At 38.0% G+C, this 19,142-nt stretch overlaps 1 protein-coding gene across 2 annotated transcripts in view; it reads right to left on the reverse strand.

Moving 5' to 3' along the window:
• The window catches only part of LOC147024530 (uncharacterized), a 147,916-nt gene that overhangs the window by 69,014 nt on the left and 59,760 nt on the right, over window positions 1–19,142 (reverse strand). For both annotated transcript variants that reach the window (XM_085884529.1, XM_085884530.1), the window contains exons 10-15: window positions 16,183–16,361; window positions 15,292–15,473; window positions 14,275–14,411; window positions 11,293–11,456; window positions 5,675–5,925; window positions 127–247 (exon numbers count right to left, since the gene is read on the reverse strand). In XM_085884529.1, coding sequence (XP_085740655.1) covers window positions 127–247; window positions 5,675–5,925; window positions 11,293–11,456; window positions 14,275–14,411; window positions 15,292–15,473; window positions 16,183–16,361 — 1,034 coding nt within the window. The remainder of the gene's footprint in view (window positions 1–126; window positions 248–5,674; window positions 5,926–11,292; window positions 11,457–14,274; window positions 14,412–15,291; window positions 15,474–16,182; window positions 16,362–19,142) is intronic.

The following is a 19,142-nucleotide window of genomic DNA, read 5'->3' on the forward strand; positions in this document are numbered from 1 at the left end:
TGATGGAGAAAACAATGCTTCAAGTTCCAATTTTTTTTCCATCCCAGATCACCTACACTTTAGTTCAAAATTAGAAGGGTGGATTGTGACAAAAAATACCATAAATGTGCTTGCTAATTCACCAACCATGTGCACTCCATTAGAAGCAAGACGACTTGGTGCATCAGTGTCAGACCCAAGAAGGCACTCCTGGTCAGCAGCAGGATGCTGAGGGCTTCGTTTCTTCCTACCTTTCTTAGCCCGTGAGCTGGAATTAGAGAAAGAAAGAAAAACAAGTGAAGTTTTATGAACAGGATGCTGAACAACCGCCAAATTTAAGCAAACTATAAATCTGGACGAACATTCTCTGTTGACAGCAGGTAAATGTTGCCTATTTTATAATGCAATACTTAGACGAATAAGACTGACATGGATGGATTATTACATGGATTATTGGATGACCTGATCAGAATGAAAACTTGACGTGTTGCAAGATAAACCAACCAAAAGCCGAAGACAAATCTGAAAATTCAGCACTTATAGCTTAGCACAATAAACTTGGTGACAGGAAAACACTCTAAAAACCCTCGTAATATAGATGCCTGTCCCTTTTTGTAGCATTTTAGTACGAGGCTGAAAAATTTGCCAATTTTATGTAGAACTGAGACTTTATTAAGTTGTAAAATCACAAGGTTGACATATATTACACTATTTAAAGCCAAAATTGCAATGCAAAGCAACCATCAGGTGATCATAAGTAAGTTTTGGTGTGGATGGGTGTGGATGGGTGTGGATGGGTGTGGATGGGTGTGGATGGGTGTAGATGTATGTGTATATGTATATATATATGTATATATATATATATATATATATATATATATATATATATATATATATATATATATATATATATATATATATATATATATACACACACAGATATACATGAGGAGTGTGACAAACACTCCCCAATCTCCATTGGACACAGTCCTACACCAAAGCATCACCTCCAACCCAGAGGCCTCCACCCAGCAACTCTGTCAAACAGACAAAGATTACAGTCAACATCAGTTAAACATTAAACAGAGCCATCTGTATGGATTTTGGGCGTATTTGCCCTCATCAGGAAGGCATATCGGTAAATATCTAACCAATGATGGCCATATTCGTCATTTTACATCAGACACACCTCCTGACTGTTATGGTGAGCATCGCCATGGATAATATCTCACATGGTAAAACCGCATAATCTGCAAAGGACAACTGTCCATCTGCCACCCAGATGATTGTTCCCGCTAATGCAAACTATTCAACCAGAAGGCACGTGATGTGATTGTTGGATAAATCGAAACATGTGGAGTGTGACGAGCACTCCCCCAATCAACATTGGACATAGTCCTACAACACAAGCATCACCTCCAACCCAGAGGCCTTGGCCCAAGGACTCATTCACTATGTAATCTTTGTCTGTTTGACAATCAGTTAAACATCAAACGGAGCCACCTATCTGGATTTTGGGATAATTTGCCATTATCAGGAAGGCATATTGATAAATATCTAACCAATAATGACCACATTCTTCGTTAATACATCAGACAAACCTCTTGACTGTTATGGAGAGCATCGCCACGGATTATGGCTCACGGTAAAAACTGCATAATCCGTCAGGAACAACCATCCATCTGCCACCCAGACAAATGTTCCCGCAAATGCAAACAATTCAACCAGAAGCGTCGTGATGTGATCAGCGGGTAAATCGAAATGTGTGGAGTGTGACGAGCATTCCCCCATTCTCCATTGGAGACAGTCCATTCTTCATTCCTTGCGGATAAATACATAGTACATATATATGTACATATATATTTTATAAAAAATATACATATATATATACATATATATATATATATATATATATATATATATATATTTGTATATATTTTTATAATTATATAGATATGTATATATATATATATATATATATATATATATATATATATATATATATATATATATATGTATGTATTTATAAATATACATTGGAGACAGTCCATTCTTCATTCCTTGTGGATATATCCATAGTATAGATAGCCTGGGTTTTAAATGCTCCAACCCAGTTTTATATCGAACCCAGTCGTTGAAAAAAAAAATGTTGCAGTTTGGGCGTGGTTTATTGCCTTCCCTTCCCTTCCCCTTCCCGAACGCTGTCTTCACCTCCCTCGTGCTCCCTACCCTTTGCCTCTGTTCACACCTCCTTCCCTTCCTATCATGCTGCCTTCACTTCCCTTCATGCTGCGTTCTATTCTCATCACGCTGCCTTCCCTCCCCCTCCTCACACTAACCTCTTCACAAACCCCCTTACCCCTCCCTACCGCAATGAACATATTTGGGTGGTCTCCACATACTGTATTACTGTGCCATTTTAATGTACCCCATTTTGTTCAATCCTGTACGACCCCCCTCCCTGCTTCTCCACAAATCCCCCTACTGAAAGCAAGTCCAGAACCCCCTCCCCTCACACATACCTCATCCCAAGCCACCTCCCCTTCTCCCCTCCTCTCTCCGCCATCCTCCTTGCTCCCACTGCCTCCCACAGTATATAACAATGTTTTGTGAGGCGTCGCTCTCCCTGCCCACCTTTCCTCGCTCCCCCCTTCCTCACCGCCTCCTCTCTCCCTTCCCTCCTTCCTCTCTTCCTCCCTCTTTCTCCCTCCCCCCTCCTTAATATGCCCGTTACCGAAGTGATGGGTTGCATTTGCTAGTATATAATATGCCTGACTAAACATACTGTATTTTGAGGCTGAGCCAATGTATCCATGCTGAATATTTTAAGTGATCAAATTATTTGCTGCATTCAATTACTCAGCAGCAGAATAAACTCTACACCAACATGAATGCATCATAAATCTCAAGTAAACTGCTTATTTGCAGTGCATATAGAAATGTGGTAGAGACAAATTTGATAAACTAAATTTGGGTTATAAATTAGTTTTGACCTGCTCAGTCAGCAAAATAGCAAATGCATCAATAAAAGACTTTTATTTAAATCCCTTATTTTTAAGCGGTGAAGCTGTTTCAATATTTGGCTGTGTCCTCCTTTCCATCCGTCCATCCATCCATCAGTCAATGAGGAAGAAGAATGTTTCTAACCAAACGTGATTTAATTATAAAGGGTAATAGAGTGTTATTCGAAGAGCTTATAAATGGTAAATATAAAGGGTAATTTTAAAGGGTTGTAAAGGGTAATTCTAATGGGTAATTCTACAGGGTTCCAAAGGGTAATTCTAATGGGTTCTAAAGGGTAATTCTAAAGGATTCCAAAGGGTAATTGTCATGGGGATTCTGTAGGGTAATTCTAAAAGGGTGTTCTAAAGGGTGATTCTAAAGGGTTAAAAAGGGTAATTTTAATGGGTTCCAAAGAGTAATTCTAAAGGGTAATTCAGCAAGGTTCTAAAGGGTGATTCTAAAGGGTTGCAAAGGGTAATTCTAAAGAGTTCTAAAGGGTAATTCTGCAGGGTTCTAAAAGGTGATTCTAAAGGGTTCAAAAGGGTAATTCTAAAGGGTTCCAAAGGGAAATTCTAAAGAGTTCTAAAGGGTAATTCTGCAGGGTTCCAAAGGGTAATTCTAAAGGGTAATTCTGAAGGGTTCTAAAGGATAATTCTCAAGGGTAATTCTACAAGGTTCCAAAGGGTAATTTTAAAGGGTTCAAAAGGATAATTCTCAAGTATAATTAATTATAAAGAGTTCTGAAGGGTAAGTCTAAAATGGTAATTCTAATGGGTTCTAAAGGGTTCTAAAGGATAATTCTATGAGGTAATTCTAGAGGGTTCTGAAGGGTAATTATAAAGGGTATTTCTGCAGGGTCCCAAAGGGTAATTCTAAAGGGTATTCTTGAGGATTCAAAAGGGGAATTTTAAGGGTTCTAAAGGGTAATTCTAAAGTGTAATTAATTATAAAGAGTTCTGAAAGGTAACTCGAAAGGTAAGTATAAAGGGTAATTATATGGGTTCTAAAGGATAATTATATGGGGTAATTCTAAAGGGCGATTCTAAGAGGTAATTCTGAAGGGTAATGCTAAAAGGTTCTGAAAGGAAATTCTCATGGGTTCTAAAGGGGGGTTGTAAAGGGTAATTCTAAAGGGTTCTAAAGGGGTCTTCTAAAGCATAATTCTCAAGGGTTCTTCCAGTCTTGCTCTATGGATGGAAAACTTGGACTCTGACAAAGGATCTGAGACGAAGTCTTAACTCCTTCAGTACCTGTTCTCTTCGGAGAATCCTTGGCTATCGCTGTTTAGACTTTGTGTCTAACGAGCAGTTGCTGAGAGAGACTCAAATGAGATTTGTTACCAGTATAGTCTATGAGCATCAGCTGTGGCTGTATGAATATGTGGCTTGATTTCTTGTCGCTGATCCTGCTCACCAGATTCTCTTAGCGAGGGTGCCTCTTGTGTGCAGAAAGCCAATGGGACGACCGCGTACCTCGTGGTTGCAGCAGGATGATCAACATCTCAAGGAGATGGATGGCTGTTTTGAGGATGGCTGCTGAGATGGGCCAGGTACCTGCCGAGGGGGTGGCCAGATAGAGGCCCCTGGAGTACTGACGGAAAGTGGATGCAGTGACGCGTTGCTCCGGTGCATGCTCCCATACCTAACCTAACCTAAAAGGTTCTGAAGGGTAATTCTAAAGTGGGGTTCAAAAGGGTTATTCTAAAAGTTTCTAAAGGGTAATTATAAAGGGTAATTATGGAAGGTTCCAAAGGGTAATTCTAATGGGGATTCAAATGGGAAATTCTTAAGGGTAATTGTGAAGTGGTCCAAAGGCTAATTCTGTCAGTGGGTTCTAAAGGGTAATTCTATATGGGGGTTTTAAAGGTTCATTCTAAAGGGTAATCTTAAAGGGTGATTCTAAAGGCAGGATCAAAACGGTAATTCTAGAGGGTTCTAAAGGGTAATGCTAAAGTGTTCTAAAGGATATTTCTAACTGGTTATAAAGGGCAATTCTAAAGAGTTCAAAAGGGTTAAACGTGTAATTCTAAAAGGTATTTCCAAAGGGTTCTAAAAGTGGATTCTAAAGGGTAATTGTAAAGGGTATTTCTTAAGGGTAATTCTTGACCTCGAGGGCTCGAGAGGATAATTATAAAAGGTTCTAAAGGGTGATTCTCATCAGTTTCATTTGTTTCTTGGCTTTGCCCATTTCATATTAAAATGCCAAACTGAACTGCTTCCTTCAGACATGGGTGTGATTTCTTTGCAGTCATCTTGATCATTAGGAAGAGAAAAACGTCAAATCTGTGCACAGCTAACAGGTCATCTCTGTACTCAACCAACTAATTTTGAGCCTGGAATTTGACCAGACTAATTGCAGAAAAGCATACTCTTATTTCAAAGAAGGTACCTGGCCTTTAACATTCAGAAGCCAGTGAAAGCATTTGTAACAGACAGCTTAAGCTACCCTCCAAAGATGATGACTCCATAACATAAAAACATGCAAGTGAAGCAATACAATGATGGTTTATAATCATGTCCCATTCCTGTAATAAAATTAAGAAATTAAGAGGCAAACATGTGATACCACTGAGATATATCACTATCTAATATATAATGATATGTATCATAACATTAATTTTGAGGATGGCTGCTGAGATAACAGAAATTGGGACTTAAAAAAAGAAGAGCATGTATACAGTGGTACCACCAACCTTTTGGAATCGAGAAATACAGATGGAATTTGTGATCCAGGATCCAAGATGTGGTCGATTTGCTGCTGTGTCTGCTGTGTCACACCTCGGGCCTTCTTCTCATGAGGCAAGGCCTGCGACATCTGACTTGTAGGCCGCTGCCTTTCTGTTTCCCCTTCCCTCTTTACAGCACCCTCCACCTTCTTCTTGTTGACACCTCGAACACGTGGCTTTCTCTCATTTTCAGCAGGTAGTCGAGTAACTCTGACCAACTGTGGGTATGATACCACCATCCATGTTTTCTCTTCTTCTCTCAACTTGACACTACAAATCGGTGACTAATTCATCCAGCCTAATAATTTCCATTGCAATTTTTAATGCATTGCAACACCCAATGATTTGATTAATAGTGAAATATAAACTATGGCAAACCATACATTTGAATCCACAAAACAAGCTTAAGAAGGTTTTAAACAAGGTTTTGATTGAATAAACACAGCATTCCATAAAGAACAATAATAAAGCAGTGCCATTATCTTTGTATGGGCTTGGCAATTTAAGCACAGAAGTATTAGCAGTTGAATGGAAAAAAGTTTGAAAAGTTGTGCAAATCCTTTTTGATATGAATGTATGACAACATATATAAAGACAGCATCACATTACTGTAAGTAGTTTTCAAGTGGTTGTACGATGGATTAATCAGAGCATAAATTTCTTAAAGGTGAACCAAACCATCTATGATCCTATTCACCTGAAACTATCCTTTGATACTAAAGAAATTAGATATGATGTATTATTTCATTTTTCAAATGGAAAAATAGGACATTCAGCAAGTCAAAGTAATTTTTCTCACCCATTTCTGATTTCTGTAACATATGATTCTTGGCATCAAGTAGTGCAGAGAATTCACCACGGTTGCTTTTCCGAGTGCACAAGATGTGAATCAATCAGGAAATTATTTTCAAATTTCCATGCGTTTGGTGTCATGCCAGGTCAATGTGTCTTAGGTGGATGCAATAATTTAAACAATGATGGGCTTATGCTGCAAGAGTGCCCAAAGGAACTGAAGGTTGCCCGGTCTTTGACAAAATTTGTTCAGCATACACCAGTCTGGACCAAGACGACTAAATGCTTGTATTTGTGTTCCACACACTTTGCAGATGACTGATGAGACAACAGAAATGGCTAGATCATGCGGATTCTAACTAAGTTTCAAAATGAATGCACAATCAACTATTTGAGGAAGAAAAAAAATGCTCAGATAAACCTCATCGGTTCCCAGATGGGACAGATCCTTGGCAAGAGACAGTGAAGAGTGCCTTAATGAAAGGTTTTGCAATTTATCAATCAGTGCCATGATGAGAGGGTTCCCAATTTATCAATCATCAAGCTGCCAGTTAAATATTACAATATCCTCGAGGTGGTGCACAGTACCACTTCATGTAAGCCCTTCATTGAGGGAAAACGGTGAAAACAATTGGCCCAATTTTTCATCTGTTGTAACTTCAAATCCAAAATCGAAGGAAACATTTCTGCCCCATCGCATAATCAGCAAGTTATAAGACAGAGAAAATGAGGGTTTACTAATTAGCATTTACAATCAACTTGTTTTGTGCCTCAGTACTAATTATGTAAACAGGTTATTACCCTCGCCAAAGGAGAGGGTATTGGATTTGGGTCTGTTTGTTTATTTGCTACTTGCAACATCAAAGATTTTTTCAAGTATATTGGTTAGTCTGTTTTGTTATTCTGTCTGTTTGTCTGACTGTTTATCACCTACAGGTCACAATTTCAAACCGATCTTCACGAAACTTCACCACATGGTCGAGTTTGTCATAAGGAAGAAGCTTATTGTTTTTGCGATGAAAAGGTCAACATAGGCCAAAGATCAACAACTTTAGTGAGATTTCTAAAATCCTCAATTTTCATCCGATTGACTTGAAATTTGAAGAGGATTTACAACTAAGGTCACTGAATTCAACTGGCCAATTATTTTTGAGGTTAACATGGACCAAAAGGTCAAGATAGGACCAAGGTCAACAACTCAGGTGGTATTTCTAAAATCCTCAATTTTCATCCCATTGACTTGAAATTTGAAGAGGATATATATATATATATATATATATATATATATATATATATATATATATATATATATATATATATATATATATATATATATATATATTTCAGGTCACTGAATTTCAACCACCAATTAATTTTTTAGGTCAACAGAGGCCAAAGGTTAACAGCTTAGGTGAGATTTCTAAATTCCTTAATTTTCATCCGATTGACTTGAAATTTGAAGGTTTATATTTCAGGTCAGCGAATTCAACGAGCACATTATTTTTGAGGTCAACATCGACCAAAAGGTCAACATAGGCCCAAGGTCAACAACTAAGGTGGTATTTCTAAAATTCTAAATTTTCATCCCATTGAATTGAAATTTGAAGAGGATTTGCATTTCAGGTCAATGAGTTCAACCACCAATGATTTTCGAGATCAACATCGGCCAAAAGGTCAATAAAGGCCGAATTTCTAAAATTGTCAATTTTCATCCGATTGACCTGAGATTTGAAGAGGAGTTGCATATTTGGTCTTTGAATTCAACTACCAATTACGGCTCACTTAGCTGTGCCTGGATGACTTATGGTAGAAGAGTCGCAGTTGAAATGTGAATCCTTTCCAGGTTCCTCTTGATGATTTCCTTTTTGCTTGTTTGGGTTCCTTCTGATTGCTCCAATGTAGGACTGTGCCTATTTGGTCTTCTGTTTGATCTGAATTGAATGCATTTTAATCCCATTCTGAATTCAATTGAATAATAATAACAAACGTCATGGATCAGGTTCAGGTGTCTGATTAAGGCAGAGTTGCGTCAAAGAAAGGACGTCTTGGTGCCCGGTCATCACTGCTAGCAGTTATAAAGTGACAGTTCTAATTATATCTGTTATTAATTACGTAACACACCAATACACAAACGCCACACAAAATATACAACACAAAACGACACAAATGCCACACAACACACCACACAAAGCAAGTCCTGGTGAGGGTCTGCAATTTCTGTTTGCTCTTTTTCTTGTTGGTACTGCTTCATGAAGTATTTCATTGAGCAGTGTTTACTAAATCAAGGGGAAGGACAGGTGAGGAATTTGAACAGCAACAACAGAAAAAACAAACAGATTTTGCAAAATGAATATAAATTACAAAGTATGTTATTCATCATGAAAAAAATCATGCAAATTAATGGCACCATTAATGCTGTTGAAAATTATATTTTAATGTGAAAATTAAAATTAGTTGTTGTTTGCAAAAGTTGTTCCAGATTATATTTGCATTACTTTTTTTAATACTCCTTCATAAGGTTTTGATAAGTGCAATGTGCAGGACAGTGCTGTGTCAGAGCCAATTAGGATGAAAACAAGTAATATAAACATAAAATGTCAAAGCCCCCATTGTTTTAGTAATTTTGCTGCATGGAGTTAAAGTGCTTGCCCATATTTATGTACAATGAAAATGGCCACATCTACCAGTCAGCCAGCTTGGACCTGATCTTGAAACAACATGATGTGCTTATGCAAGTCATCATTCGTTATCTCTGTGTGAAGTTTGAACAAGATCGGTAAATGCATGTCCGAGAAATGGTCGAGGATGTTTTCAACATCGGGTTTTTTTACAACTAAAATGGCTGCCAGTCGGCCATATTGGATCTCATGTCAAAAAACAATGATGTGCATATGTAAGCCATCATCATTATCTGTGTGCCAAGTTTGAACAACATCGGTAAATACATGCTCGAGAAATGGTTGAGGACGTGTTCAATATCGTGTTTTTCAACTGAAATGGCTGCCAGTCTACCAGTTGGCCATTTTGATCAGATCACAAAATAAAGTGAGGTGCAAGTGTATGCCATTATTAATTGTGCTTGTGCCAAGTTTGCATCAAATCGTACCATGCATGTCCAAGCAATGGTTGGGGACACGTTTAAGTAACAAAATGGCCGCCAGTCGGCCATCTTGGATCTCATCACAGAAAAAAAAAATGACGTGCATATGTAAGCCATTGTTTCTTGTGTGTGTACCCAGTTTGAGCAACATCGGTAAATGCATCTCCGAGAAATGGTTGAGGACGTGTTCGACACCGAGTTTGTTTTTTACAACTAAAATGGTCGCCAGTCGGCCATCTTGGTTCTGATGTCAAAAATAATGACATGCATATGTATACCATCATGTGTTGTCTTTCTTCCAAATACGAATAAAATTGGTCCATACAAGTGATATATGATATGGTTGCGGATGAGATATGGTTGTGGACGCACACACACACACGAAAATTGAGACCAAATCCATAAGCCCCCATTTCAGACGAAGTCTAACAGGGGCTAATAATGGAAAGTCTCTATGTGTAACTGCATTATTTTAGCAAGTATTGGAGGAGATATGGCTAGACAACATAACTTTCCTGATTTTTGAGTGACATACTAATCTGTATCATGTAAAAGGTCTGCGATTGTCCTGATTGTTACATGTGTCGTTTGATTTTCATCCAAAAATTCACTCTCATACAGCAATTAATCATATCTCGCTCTCATTAAAACAGTTCTAAACAATGCAGATCTACGGCATCAACTGAACCATTTACCTTTATTGTTATCCCCATTGCTTTCCTCATAATACGTCCATTCATCAATTTTCCTCATTGGGACTGTTTACACCATTGGTCCCCAACCTAAGGCCCGCGGAGCCCTACACTGCGGCCCACGAGGACTTTTCAATCAAAACACATTTCCATGTAGCAATTTTAAAGGGGTTTACACAGTGCCACTGCCGGCCACTGCTGGCCGGCGCCGTGACCTGAAAAGCCTTACACAATGCCACTGCCGGCCACTGCCGCTTACTGCCGGGAGGAATCAAATCAATTTGATTTTACCTTCCAGCATCTTGCGGCAGTATTTAAAATTAATTACACCCCAAAGGGAAATTTGTTCAGAATTACAGTGCGTGAACAATCGATCGATCGAATACATGTAAAATTTATTAATTAAAAAACACAATACTCCAATAAACCCCAAACGTTGTATCGATTTCTCAACACAAACGTTGTGTGACAGTATCAAGTTTCTCAATAAAATGCATCAAATTTTTTCTGGCTCCCAACATCCTTGGGAGTAGTGAATGCGGCCCGTAGGATCAAAAGGTTGGGGACCACTGGTTTACACTCACGACTGTCGATGGATTCTGCATCTAAATGAGAGGTTGTCATATTCTGTTTCAATGCCAGCCATCATTGTGGTTTCACTCAAACTCTTCACTCCAAAATTAAGCGAGTCAAAAACTGAAGTGTTTTGCTTCCGTTAAAAAAAAAACCCCTTAGTTTAATGCCAATTCTTCTGTAGAAGGAACTCACCAAAAAAGTCATCTTTTTTCCTTTTAAAGCAAGATGTAAGAAGTAATTATCAGGGTTTTATTTTTTTAAGAAAATATATTTTCATTTGGGTTCCCCTTTCACAGTTTTGCTGAAAGGTGTCATTGCTAAAAAAAAAAAAGTGCTCTTTGTCCAACTGAATTGTTTTCTCTTACTATGGGGATTAATTTATTGTCATATTATATTCATAATGATATAAAAAAAAAATGACAAACCTCATTCATCCCAAGCACAGTCTCCTGAGTCTTCTCAGATTGAAAACTGTCAAGAACAGGCTGGAGAGGTAAAAGCTGGATTGAGGTCTCTTCCTGCGATCGTCGTGTTGCGCTTGGTGGTTCAATGAGCAATGTGGGTTGTTCTACCCACACACTTTCAGGGCCTGAGAAGAAAAAACTGTTCCAGCTACTACAGTTAATTGTCAATTCAAACATGACAACTTTATTCGGAGTTTGTAAAGGATATTAAATATTGCTGCTTCATATTGAAGGTAATCTATCTGTATATCTCTGTGCATCATTAAATATATTATTTAATTACACATGAAAAGACTGACTACCTTTCTCGACGTGGAAAAATATTATCGCACTGTGCCACCATTAATGGGACAACAGTCATGCTGTCGTGGAATGAGCAACATGTAAATGTGTCTTTCCATAAATTATGTAAAGTGCATACATTTGTGCAGTACTGTATTATCTGAAATTAAGCAAAGTGCACCGCGCTCAGATGGATGTTTTTCTGTGTGTTCTGTTTGCTCGCATTAGTTGATGGTCATTAAAAATCGTGTATTGACTTTCATGTAGAGTAGGAGAGTTAATGCTGACACCCTGGCCAAATTCCAAATTATTGCTACTTTCAGTCAAACGTCAGGCCTGTCCAGCCGGTTCGTGAAAGACTGGCCAAAATATTTCCCTGACAGACCCCACAAGAAGGTGGGAATAATTAAATAGTAAAGTAGGAATGTTCACACTGTATGCTCAGAGTTATTACTGCGACATATTGCAACATAAATCTCTTGCTAGCTTCAATTCTGCATCCCTCTCTGGCTTCCCAGGCTTCTCGGAAATGTTGCTGTTCTTTGTGCAACACATTACGAAGTACAAATGTCCTCAAACTTTGGGCTCGTTTCCACGAAGTGCTTGGTTCTGGGAAACATGTTACCTGCCTGTCCTGCACATTACACATTCCCATGTTATCTTTTTTTTCTCATGTCCAAAGTTCTCCTGACTGTGCACACATATTCATCTATGAATTCATCACCAGGAATGCTGCACACCACACTGTTTTGTAACCGATCCTTGACTCTCGAAATCATCTGACCTATTGCAAATGATGAACATTGCGCATTCACAGTATTTTCTTGCTGGCAACTGTGTGGAATGATGGTCAGGAAAAGTCAACCTTGTGAGTGTCTTTGCTATTAGACACATTCATTTGTGGGGAGGGGTTTGCATCTGTGTATATCAGAATCCATGAGTCTGAATAACCATTAGCATTGAGCACTTGTCTTATAAGTCTGATCCCCCATTGCGCACTTACAATGGTGGAAGGGAGGGACCTTACTTTTTCTCATAGTGCAAGCACAACAGCATTATTGTGTGACATGGAATAATAGGATATCAATTAGGCAAGCAGTGTATATGCAAGAGCTTCCTGATCTCAAGTCACCTCCCTTCTCTGCTCCCTCCACATAATCATACATTATTTATGTGATCATATACGTAAATGGCAATACCTCTTGAAATGTGATGGAAGGAAAAATAAATTAAATACCTCGTGGAGTACATTGACGGTACTGATTTGATTCACAATGAATTGTTGTCAATAGAACACAATGTAACATCTTGGTGGGGTGATCAGAGTAGGTAATACTTGATATTCCAGCTTTCCATAACTAAATTAGGAATTATTAGTAACACCCACTCCCTTTGGGAGCATCCTGGGTGGTGGGGGAATAATGGGGGGCATGGGGCCAACATATTTTCTGCTGTGACTAATAATACCCCCCTATCTGCAGCAGGAGTCAGGAAACTACCTGCAATGTGGCACGTGTACAGGTGAAAATCGTAAGTCATCTTCCCCCCACCCCCTCCCTAAAGAAGGGGTGGGGGGGGTTGTGCCAATGACCCGTGACATTGGGTACTACCAGTGGCAGGTTTACAAAAGTGCAAATGGCTCCTCAGCACCAGGCCCACATTCAGAATGGACCCGTAGTAACCAATTTTTTAAAATATTTATTTATTTTTTTATTTTTTTTGGGTGTATACACCACAATACGTTTCAATAAAGAATATGTATATAATTTAATGCTACTTTTACAAAACATATAATGTATTCGAATTGAAAAACAAACAAACATACTACCGTTTCCTGGTGCATGACGTCACCACAGTCCACACTTTTAATGGCGGATGTTCCAGTTTGAGAACCACACACGCGGAGCGGGAAAGTTATAGTTAGTTTCGAGGACAACTGGATAATTAGGACACAAATGATGAAAAAACATTTTAGGGGTGCTGAGAAACGCAGGCGTGAAGCAGATAAGGATGGAAATGAAGCAAAGCTGCCTCGTAACAGCAGCTACTTCAGAAACAATGCTTCTGCTTTGACTACGAATTGAAAGTATTGTAAATAAAACTTATACAGAGCTGTGTGCTGTGTAAAAGATTACTTATGTGGAGATCTGTATTTTGCAATGGTTCCCCAAACGGGGGCCCACAAATTTGTTTGGCGCCAGGCCCCAAAATGGTTAATCCGGCCATGGGTACTAACAACACGTATGCAATTTATTTTGTTATGCTCTAACAGGAACACAAACAAAATGGGTAAACGCTGTTTATTTATTAAATCATAAAATCTGCCATTAGTGGCTGGACATAAATATACTTGCTCCATTATATATACCTTGATATACAGTGAACCTATCGCTGTCCCAATACCATGTGAACACTTTTCTGTGATATTATATTGTATCAACAATGCATACACCATCAAGTTGCAATTTGTCAATACTTCCAAATCCTGCATGTGTATGATTTGTGTGCTTCTGTAAATTTTTCCAATACTGTATACATTCGTTTAAATAAACAAATTGGGAAAATATTAATGTGCGAGAACATGTTGTCACAACATTGTAAGGCAATTGATCAAAAAAACAATAAGTGCAAATATGAGTTCAGGTCAATGGCACTCCCTACCTCTGCTCCTCAGTGTGAGTGTTGAGGCTTTTCCATTGCTGATTGGTGAAGTGAAGGCACTAGTTGGACTTTGAGGTTCAGAGTCGGGACCTGTGGATCTTCCACTAAGTGCCGACTCTGTATCAGAGTGTGCAACCCTGCAATAAATGTCTAGTTTGACCTCAGAACATTTGGAAAAAAGTTGTGAGTTTTACAAATGCTATGCTGATGGCAATTTCCTCTTCGATTTCCTGGAATATTTCAGTCATTGTGCAACTGTATTGAACTGCCACCAACTGCAATTGCAATCAAAGACTGCATTATCTTTATAAATGTCCAAAGGCACTCAAGCCAAATGGACTTGAACTCTCACTATCTTTGAAAAATAAGGTAGAATATCTTGTACTTATGTAAAGCTTAAAAGTTCCATAGAGTACTTTAGGATACCTTTTGTCTGTCAATGTCACAATGCTATCATTTTGTAACTATGTGGGAGATGCATGTCAAAGGATTCAAAGTAAGCCCCAGAAAAACAAATGCTCACCTCAGCATAAGATGAGGCCTCAAACCTCACATATTTAAGATCAAATAAATGGAAGCAATACTGCAAGATACCCGAAGTAATGAAGCAACTCATGTGCGTCTTATTTCCAAGTCAATTTGGGTCTCACAATAATAATGCGATTAAAAGTGAGCAATGAATGGCAAAGTTCAATTATTCAGCTATTTTCATGCAAATGACATTCTGTGACATCGTTTACAGCTCTGACTAATAACTATAAATGTGCAATGCAAGTAAGCAGGACATTTGAGGTATATCTCACCATTTTATTAAAATTACCTGAGAATATTTATCACCTTTCCTGAAATGGAGGTCATCAAAACTAAATTTCTGAAAACAATGAAAAATAAATCGGATTTTTCTATCTTCATTTAACTTCATGAATCCATAAAATTGTTTTGAGCATTTCATACTGTAAAAAAACGAAAGAAGGTAAAACAATGTTCACAGTAGGACTGTTTCACTAACAATCTCACCGAGAGTTGCGGCCCCAAACTTTGCTTGGGGTGGCTGGTGGCAAACTGCGAATTGCTGGGGTTCCTTTCCCACCCGGTGAATGATTTCCCACCCCGTGAACCTTCGTAGGTGTATTTACAGCTTGATTTAGGCGTAGGTCTGAACCTAGAGCCTTCTTGGCATAGTCAAAGCCCTGCACACTCTGTTAAAAGACAATTAATTGTCCTCTTTGAAGATGTCACTCATCAGGCAATTGTTGAGGGTTTGACTTTTCAATACATGGATTATAATAAGTGACTAACTTGTCAGCGACTCTGTCTGCACCTTTTTTTTGTTTGGTAAACTCAGATGATTTCAATGGCATAGTGGAATTGGGATCCTGGTGAGGAGTATTTCACTCAAACATTAGATTGGATTTTATTTTAGTAAATTCAATTGGTCTCACCCTTTCCAGAGTATCTAGGACTGCCAAAGCAACTTTCAAGGCAAGAAAATTAAAATGCACTAGCTGGTGTGCCATTGCCATTCCAGTAGAAAGTAATTTTGAATTTAGCCAGGGTACCGATGACAATCACCGACTCTTTACGAAAGACTGTGGGGATAAACAACATCTACCATCAAGTGATGATGGGAGATGGGTCCCCAGCTTCACATCCCATCAAACAGATGGCACATCCAATGATTGTAACACCTTGTCTTTGATACACCAGAATAAGTTTATAATCAAGTTGTGAATCCAACCCAGACTAGATCGCTCAAAGCTGAATATGCAACCTGCAACCTATCCTGCTAAGGCCTCACTCTAACAACTAATGTTAAATTGAGTAACTCCTAATCTCAATTAATAAACTTACAGCAAATAAGTCACATTTAAAGCAATAATTAAAAACAGTATGATACGTCCTGCAAACCTTTGTCCTGTGAATGTTGCTCATAGTGTCAGCCTTGAACTCCAAGGAGCTGGGATGGCAGAACTTCCAAAACAGCAAGGCCACAATCAAGGCGAGGAAGAAGACTGTCGGCACCAGTACAGCAGGGATAATCCAAAGATTGTTGCTACCACTTGCAATACCGAGTTGTCGTTCCACAACTGCAGTGAATGAAAGAAAGAAACATTTAAACATCACAATAGTGCTTTTTTGTTTGTCACAGAACTTTCTTTGGTACTGTATGACATGAACACAAAGATAGGCAGCTAGCTATCAAAATGCATGCTTGGAAAACTTTGGGCTCAACAGTCTCCCAATTCTAATAAATCTGCATTGAAGTTGTAATGTGTTCAGGGTAAATTATTAGCTATGAAAAGGTTCAAAACCAGCTGTGGGTGCCTGGACATCCCCCTCAAACTCCAACCCTCCCTACTCCCATCATGATTAGAGTAAATGCCACATAGCAATATTCTAACAAGAAGAAGATGTCGTGCAGAGCACGATACTTGCAAAATCCATGAAACAAATTTGACCCAAAAAAAAATTGGTGGTTGAATTAAATGACCAAATATGCAAATCCTCTTCAAATTTCAAGTGAATTGGATAAAAATTTACAATTTAGAAATTTGGCCTATGTTGTCCTTTTGGCCGATGTTGACATCAAAAGTAATGGGTGGTTGAATTCAGTGACCTGAAATATAAATGCTCTTCAAATTTCAAGTCAATCAGATGAAAATTTAGGATTTTAGAAATCTAGCCTAAGTTGGTGACCTTTGGCCTATGTTGACCTATGGCCAATGTGGACCTTAAAAATAATTGGTGGTTGAATTCAGTGATCTGATGTGAAAATCCTCTTCAAATTTCAGGTCAATCGGATGAAAACTGAGGATTTTAGAAACACCACCGAGGTTGTTGACCTTGGGACTATGTTCACCCTTTGGTCCATGTTGACCTCAAAAAGAATTAGCTGGTTGAATTTAATGCCTGAATTGTAAACCCTTTTCAAATTTTAATTCAATCGGATGAAAATTGAGGATTTTATAAATCCCACCTAAGTTGTTGACCTTTGGCCTTTGTTGACCTTTTGACCTTTTGACCTCAAAAACAATAGGCTTCTTCGGTATGACAAACTCTACCATGTGGTGAAGTTTCATGAAGATCGGTTTAAAATTGCGACCTGCAGGTGACAAACTGACAAACAGAGAGACAGACAGAATCACAAAATCGATGAACCAATTGATCTATCTATCTATTCTATATATTACTAAAACTCTCATCTTGTATGTATGTATGTACGTATGTATGTACGTATGTTCCTGAAATACAGCCAAAACGGTACACGATAGCACAAACATTTTAGTGCCACCTGACTCACCATTCGCCTGGGGTGTGCAGTATCAAGTTTCGTTCAAATCAGGCAACGAAAAAATTATTAAAAAATCAATTCCAGATTCAGTCAAGTACTCTTCGGGAGAATTTCATCAATGCAAACAACCTCAGCAGTATAGTTCGCTGGAGCTATCTTTTTTTTTTCTTCAAATAATTTATTTTAAAATCTCAAACCTTTAGTACAGACAAAAACTATTTATTTTTAAGCATAAAATAAACCGCCATTTTGATCTAATACTTCCGTGTTCATTAATAAATAAAATTGTGTTTAGAAGATTCCACATAATAATTTCTTCGACTTTCTTTTCTCCATTTTTTTTTTCACATTGATCCGTACGAGCAAGTTTCGTTCAAATCGGGCAACGAAAAGATTATTAAAAAATCAATTCCCCATTCAGTCAAGTACTCTTCGGGATTATTTGATCAATGCAAACAACCTCAGTGGTATAGTTCGCTTGAGCTATCTTTTTCTTATTTTTTTTAATTGATTTTTTTATAAACCGCAGTCACAACGGGAACCCAACGGGTTTATCGGTCGTCTAGTATACTTTAAAAACTTCGATTTTGCAAGTAAAATTAAAGGAAGGCATTTGTGATTATTTGTCTCATCCAGCAAATCATGTCTCATCCAATGCACTTTTTTTGCGAAATTACCTGAAACTCGAGTGGATAAAAAAACTGTCTTCTGAAAATTATCTTCATGACCCTCAAGCAGCCAAGTCTATATATTTTAGCATCTATGTGTATTACAGAAAGGCACTGCAATATCCATACAATGTATCATGATGAGTTTACAATGTACAAATTACTATTGACAACATTTCTTCGTTTTTTTGCCTGGTATATAGTGTCCAACATTGTCTTCATGTACGAGTACAAAAATACAATAATCAAGTACTGTATACTACTACTTATCAAAAAATACATTGCATAGTGCTACACAGATGTTTCCATGTGATCTGTATCCATTTCAATGTCAATGTGATTGCGTATTCAGGTCCTTAAAATGTATGGAGACAATCTAAACTGTAATCCTAATCCTCATGAGGTTACTTAAGTTGGTTAAAAATTGACTTACATATACTTTGTAGCCAATCATGTTACATGGAAAAAACATGAAGAAGCAAATTATATAAAATTTTTATGTTTGCATCCAAATAAATTACTCCAAAAATGATTGGTTTCACTTTCTGCTTTAGAGTAAAAGAAACACATACTCCCTAAGGGAGCGGGCAGTAGAGGTAGGGACCATGTATTTTCATTCATTTTACCTTGATTACATATATTTTTCACACTATGATGTGTCAAGCACTATGATGCTTTAGACTCAGCCAGGGGGTTGATAGGGTGTTATTATCCTTACTACTATTATTATTATTAATAATATTAATTTGTAATAACAATGTTATTATTATGCTATTACCGTTACTCCCGACAAACCATTTAAAATGGAAAAAATGTCCTCCTAAGATGAAATGTTTGAAGCCCTGCTTCTTCTTCAGGTGACGTACAGATGGCAACATGTTAATATTATTGTCATTAATATTGCTATT

The sequence above is a fragment of the Eptatretus burgeri genome, chromosome 6 (assembly GCF_056783735.1).
Source record: "Eptatretus burgeri isolate ZD-2024b chromosome 6, Ebu_testis_v1, whole genome shotgun sequence".
Taxonomy (NCBI): Eukaryota; Metazoa; Chordata; class Myxini; order Myxiniformes; family Myxinidae; genus Eptatretus; species Eptatretus burgeri.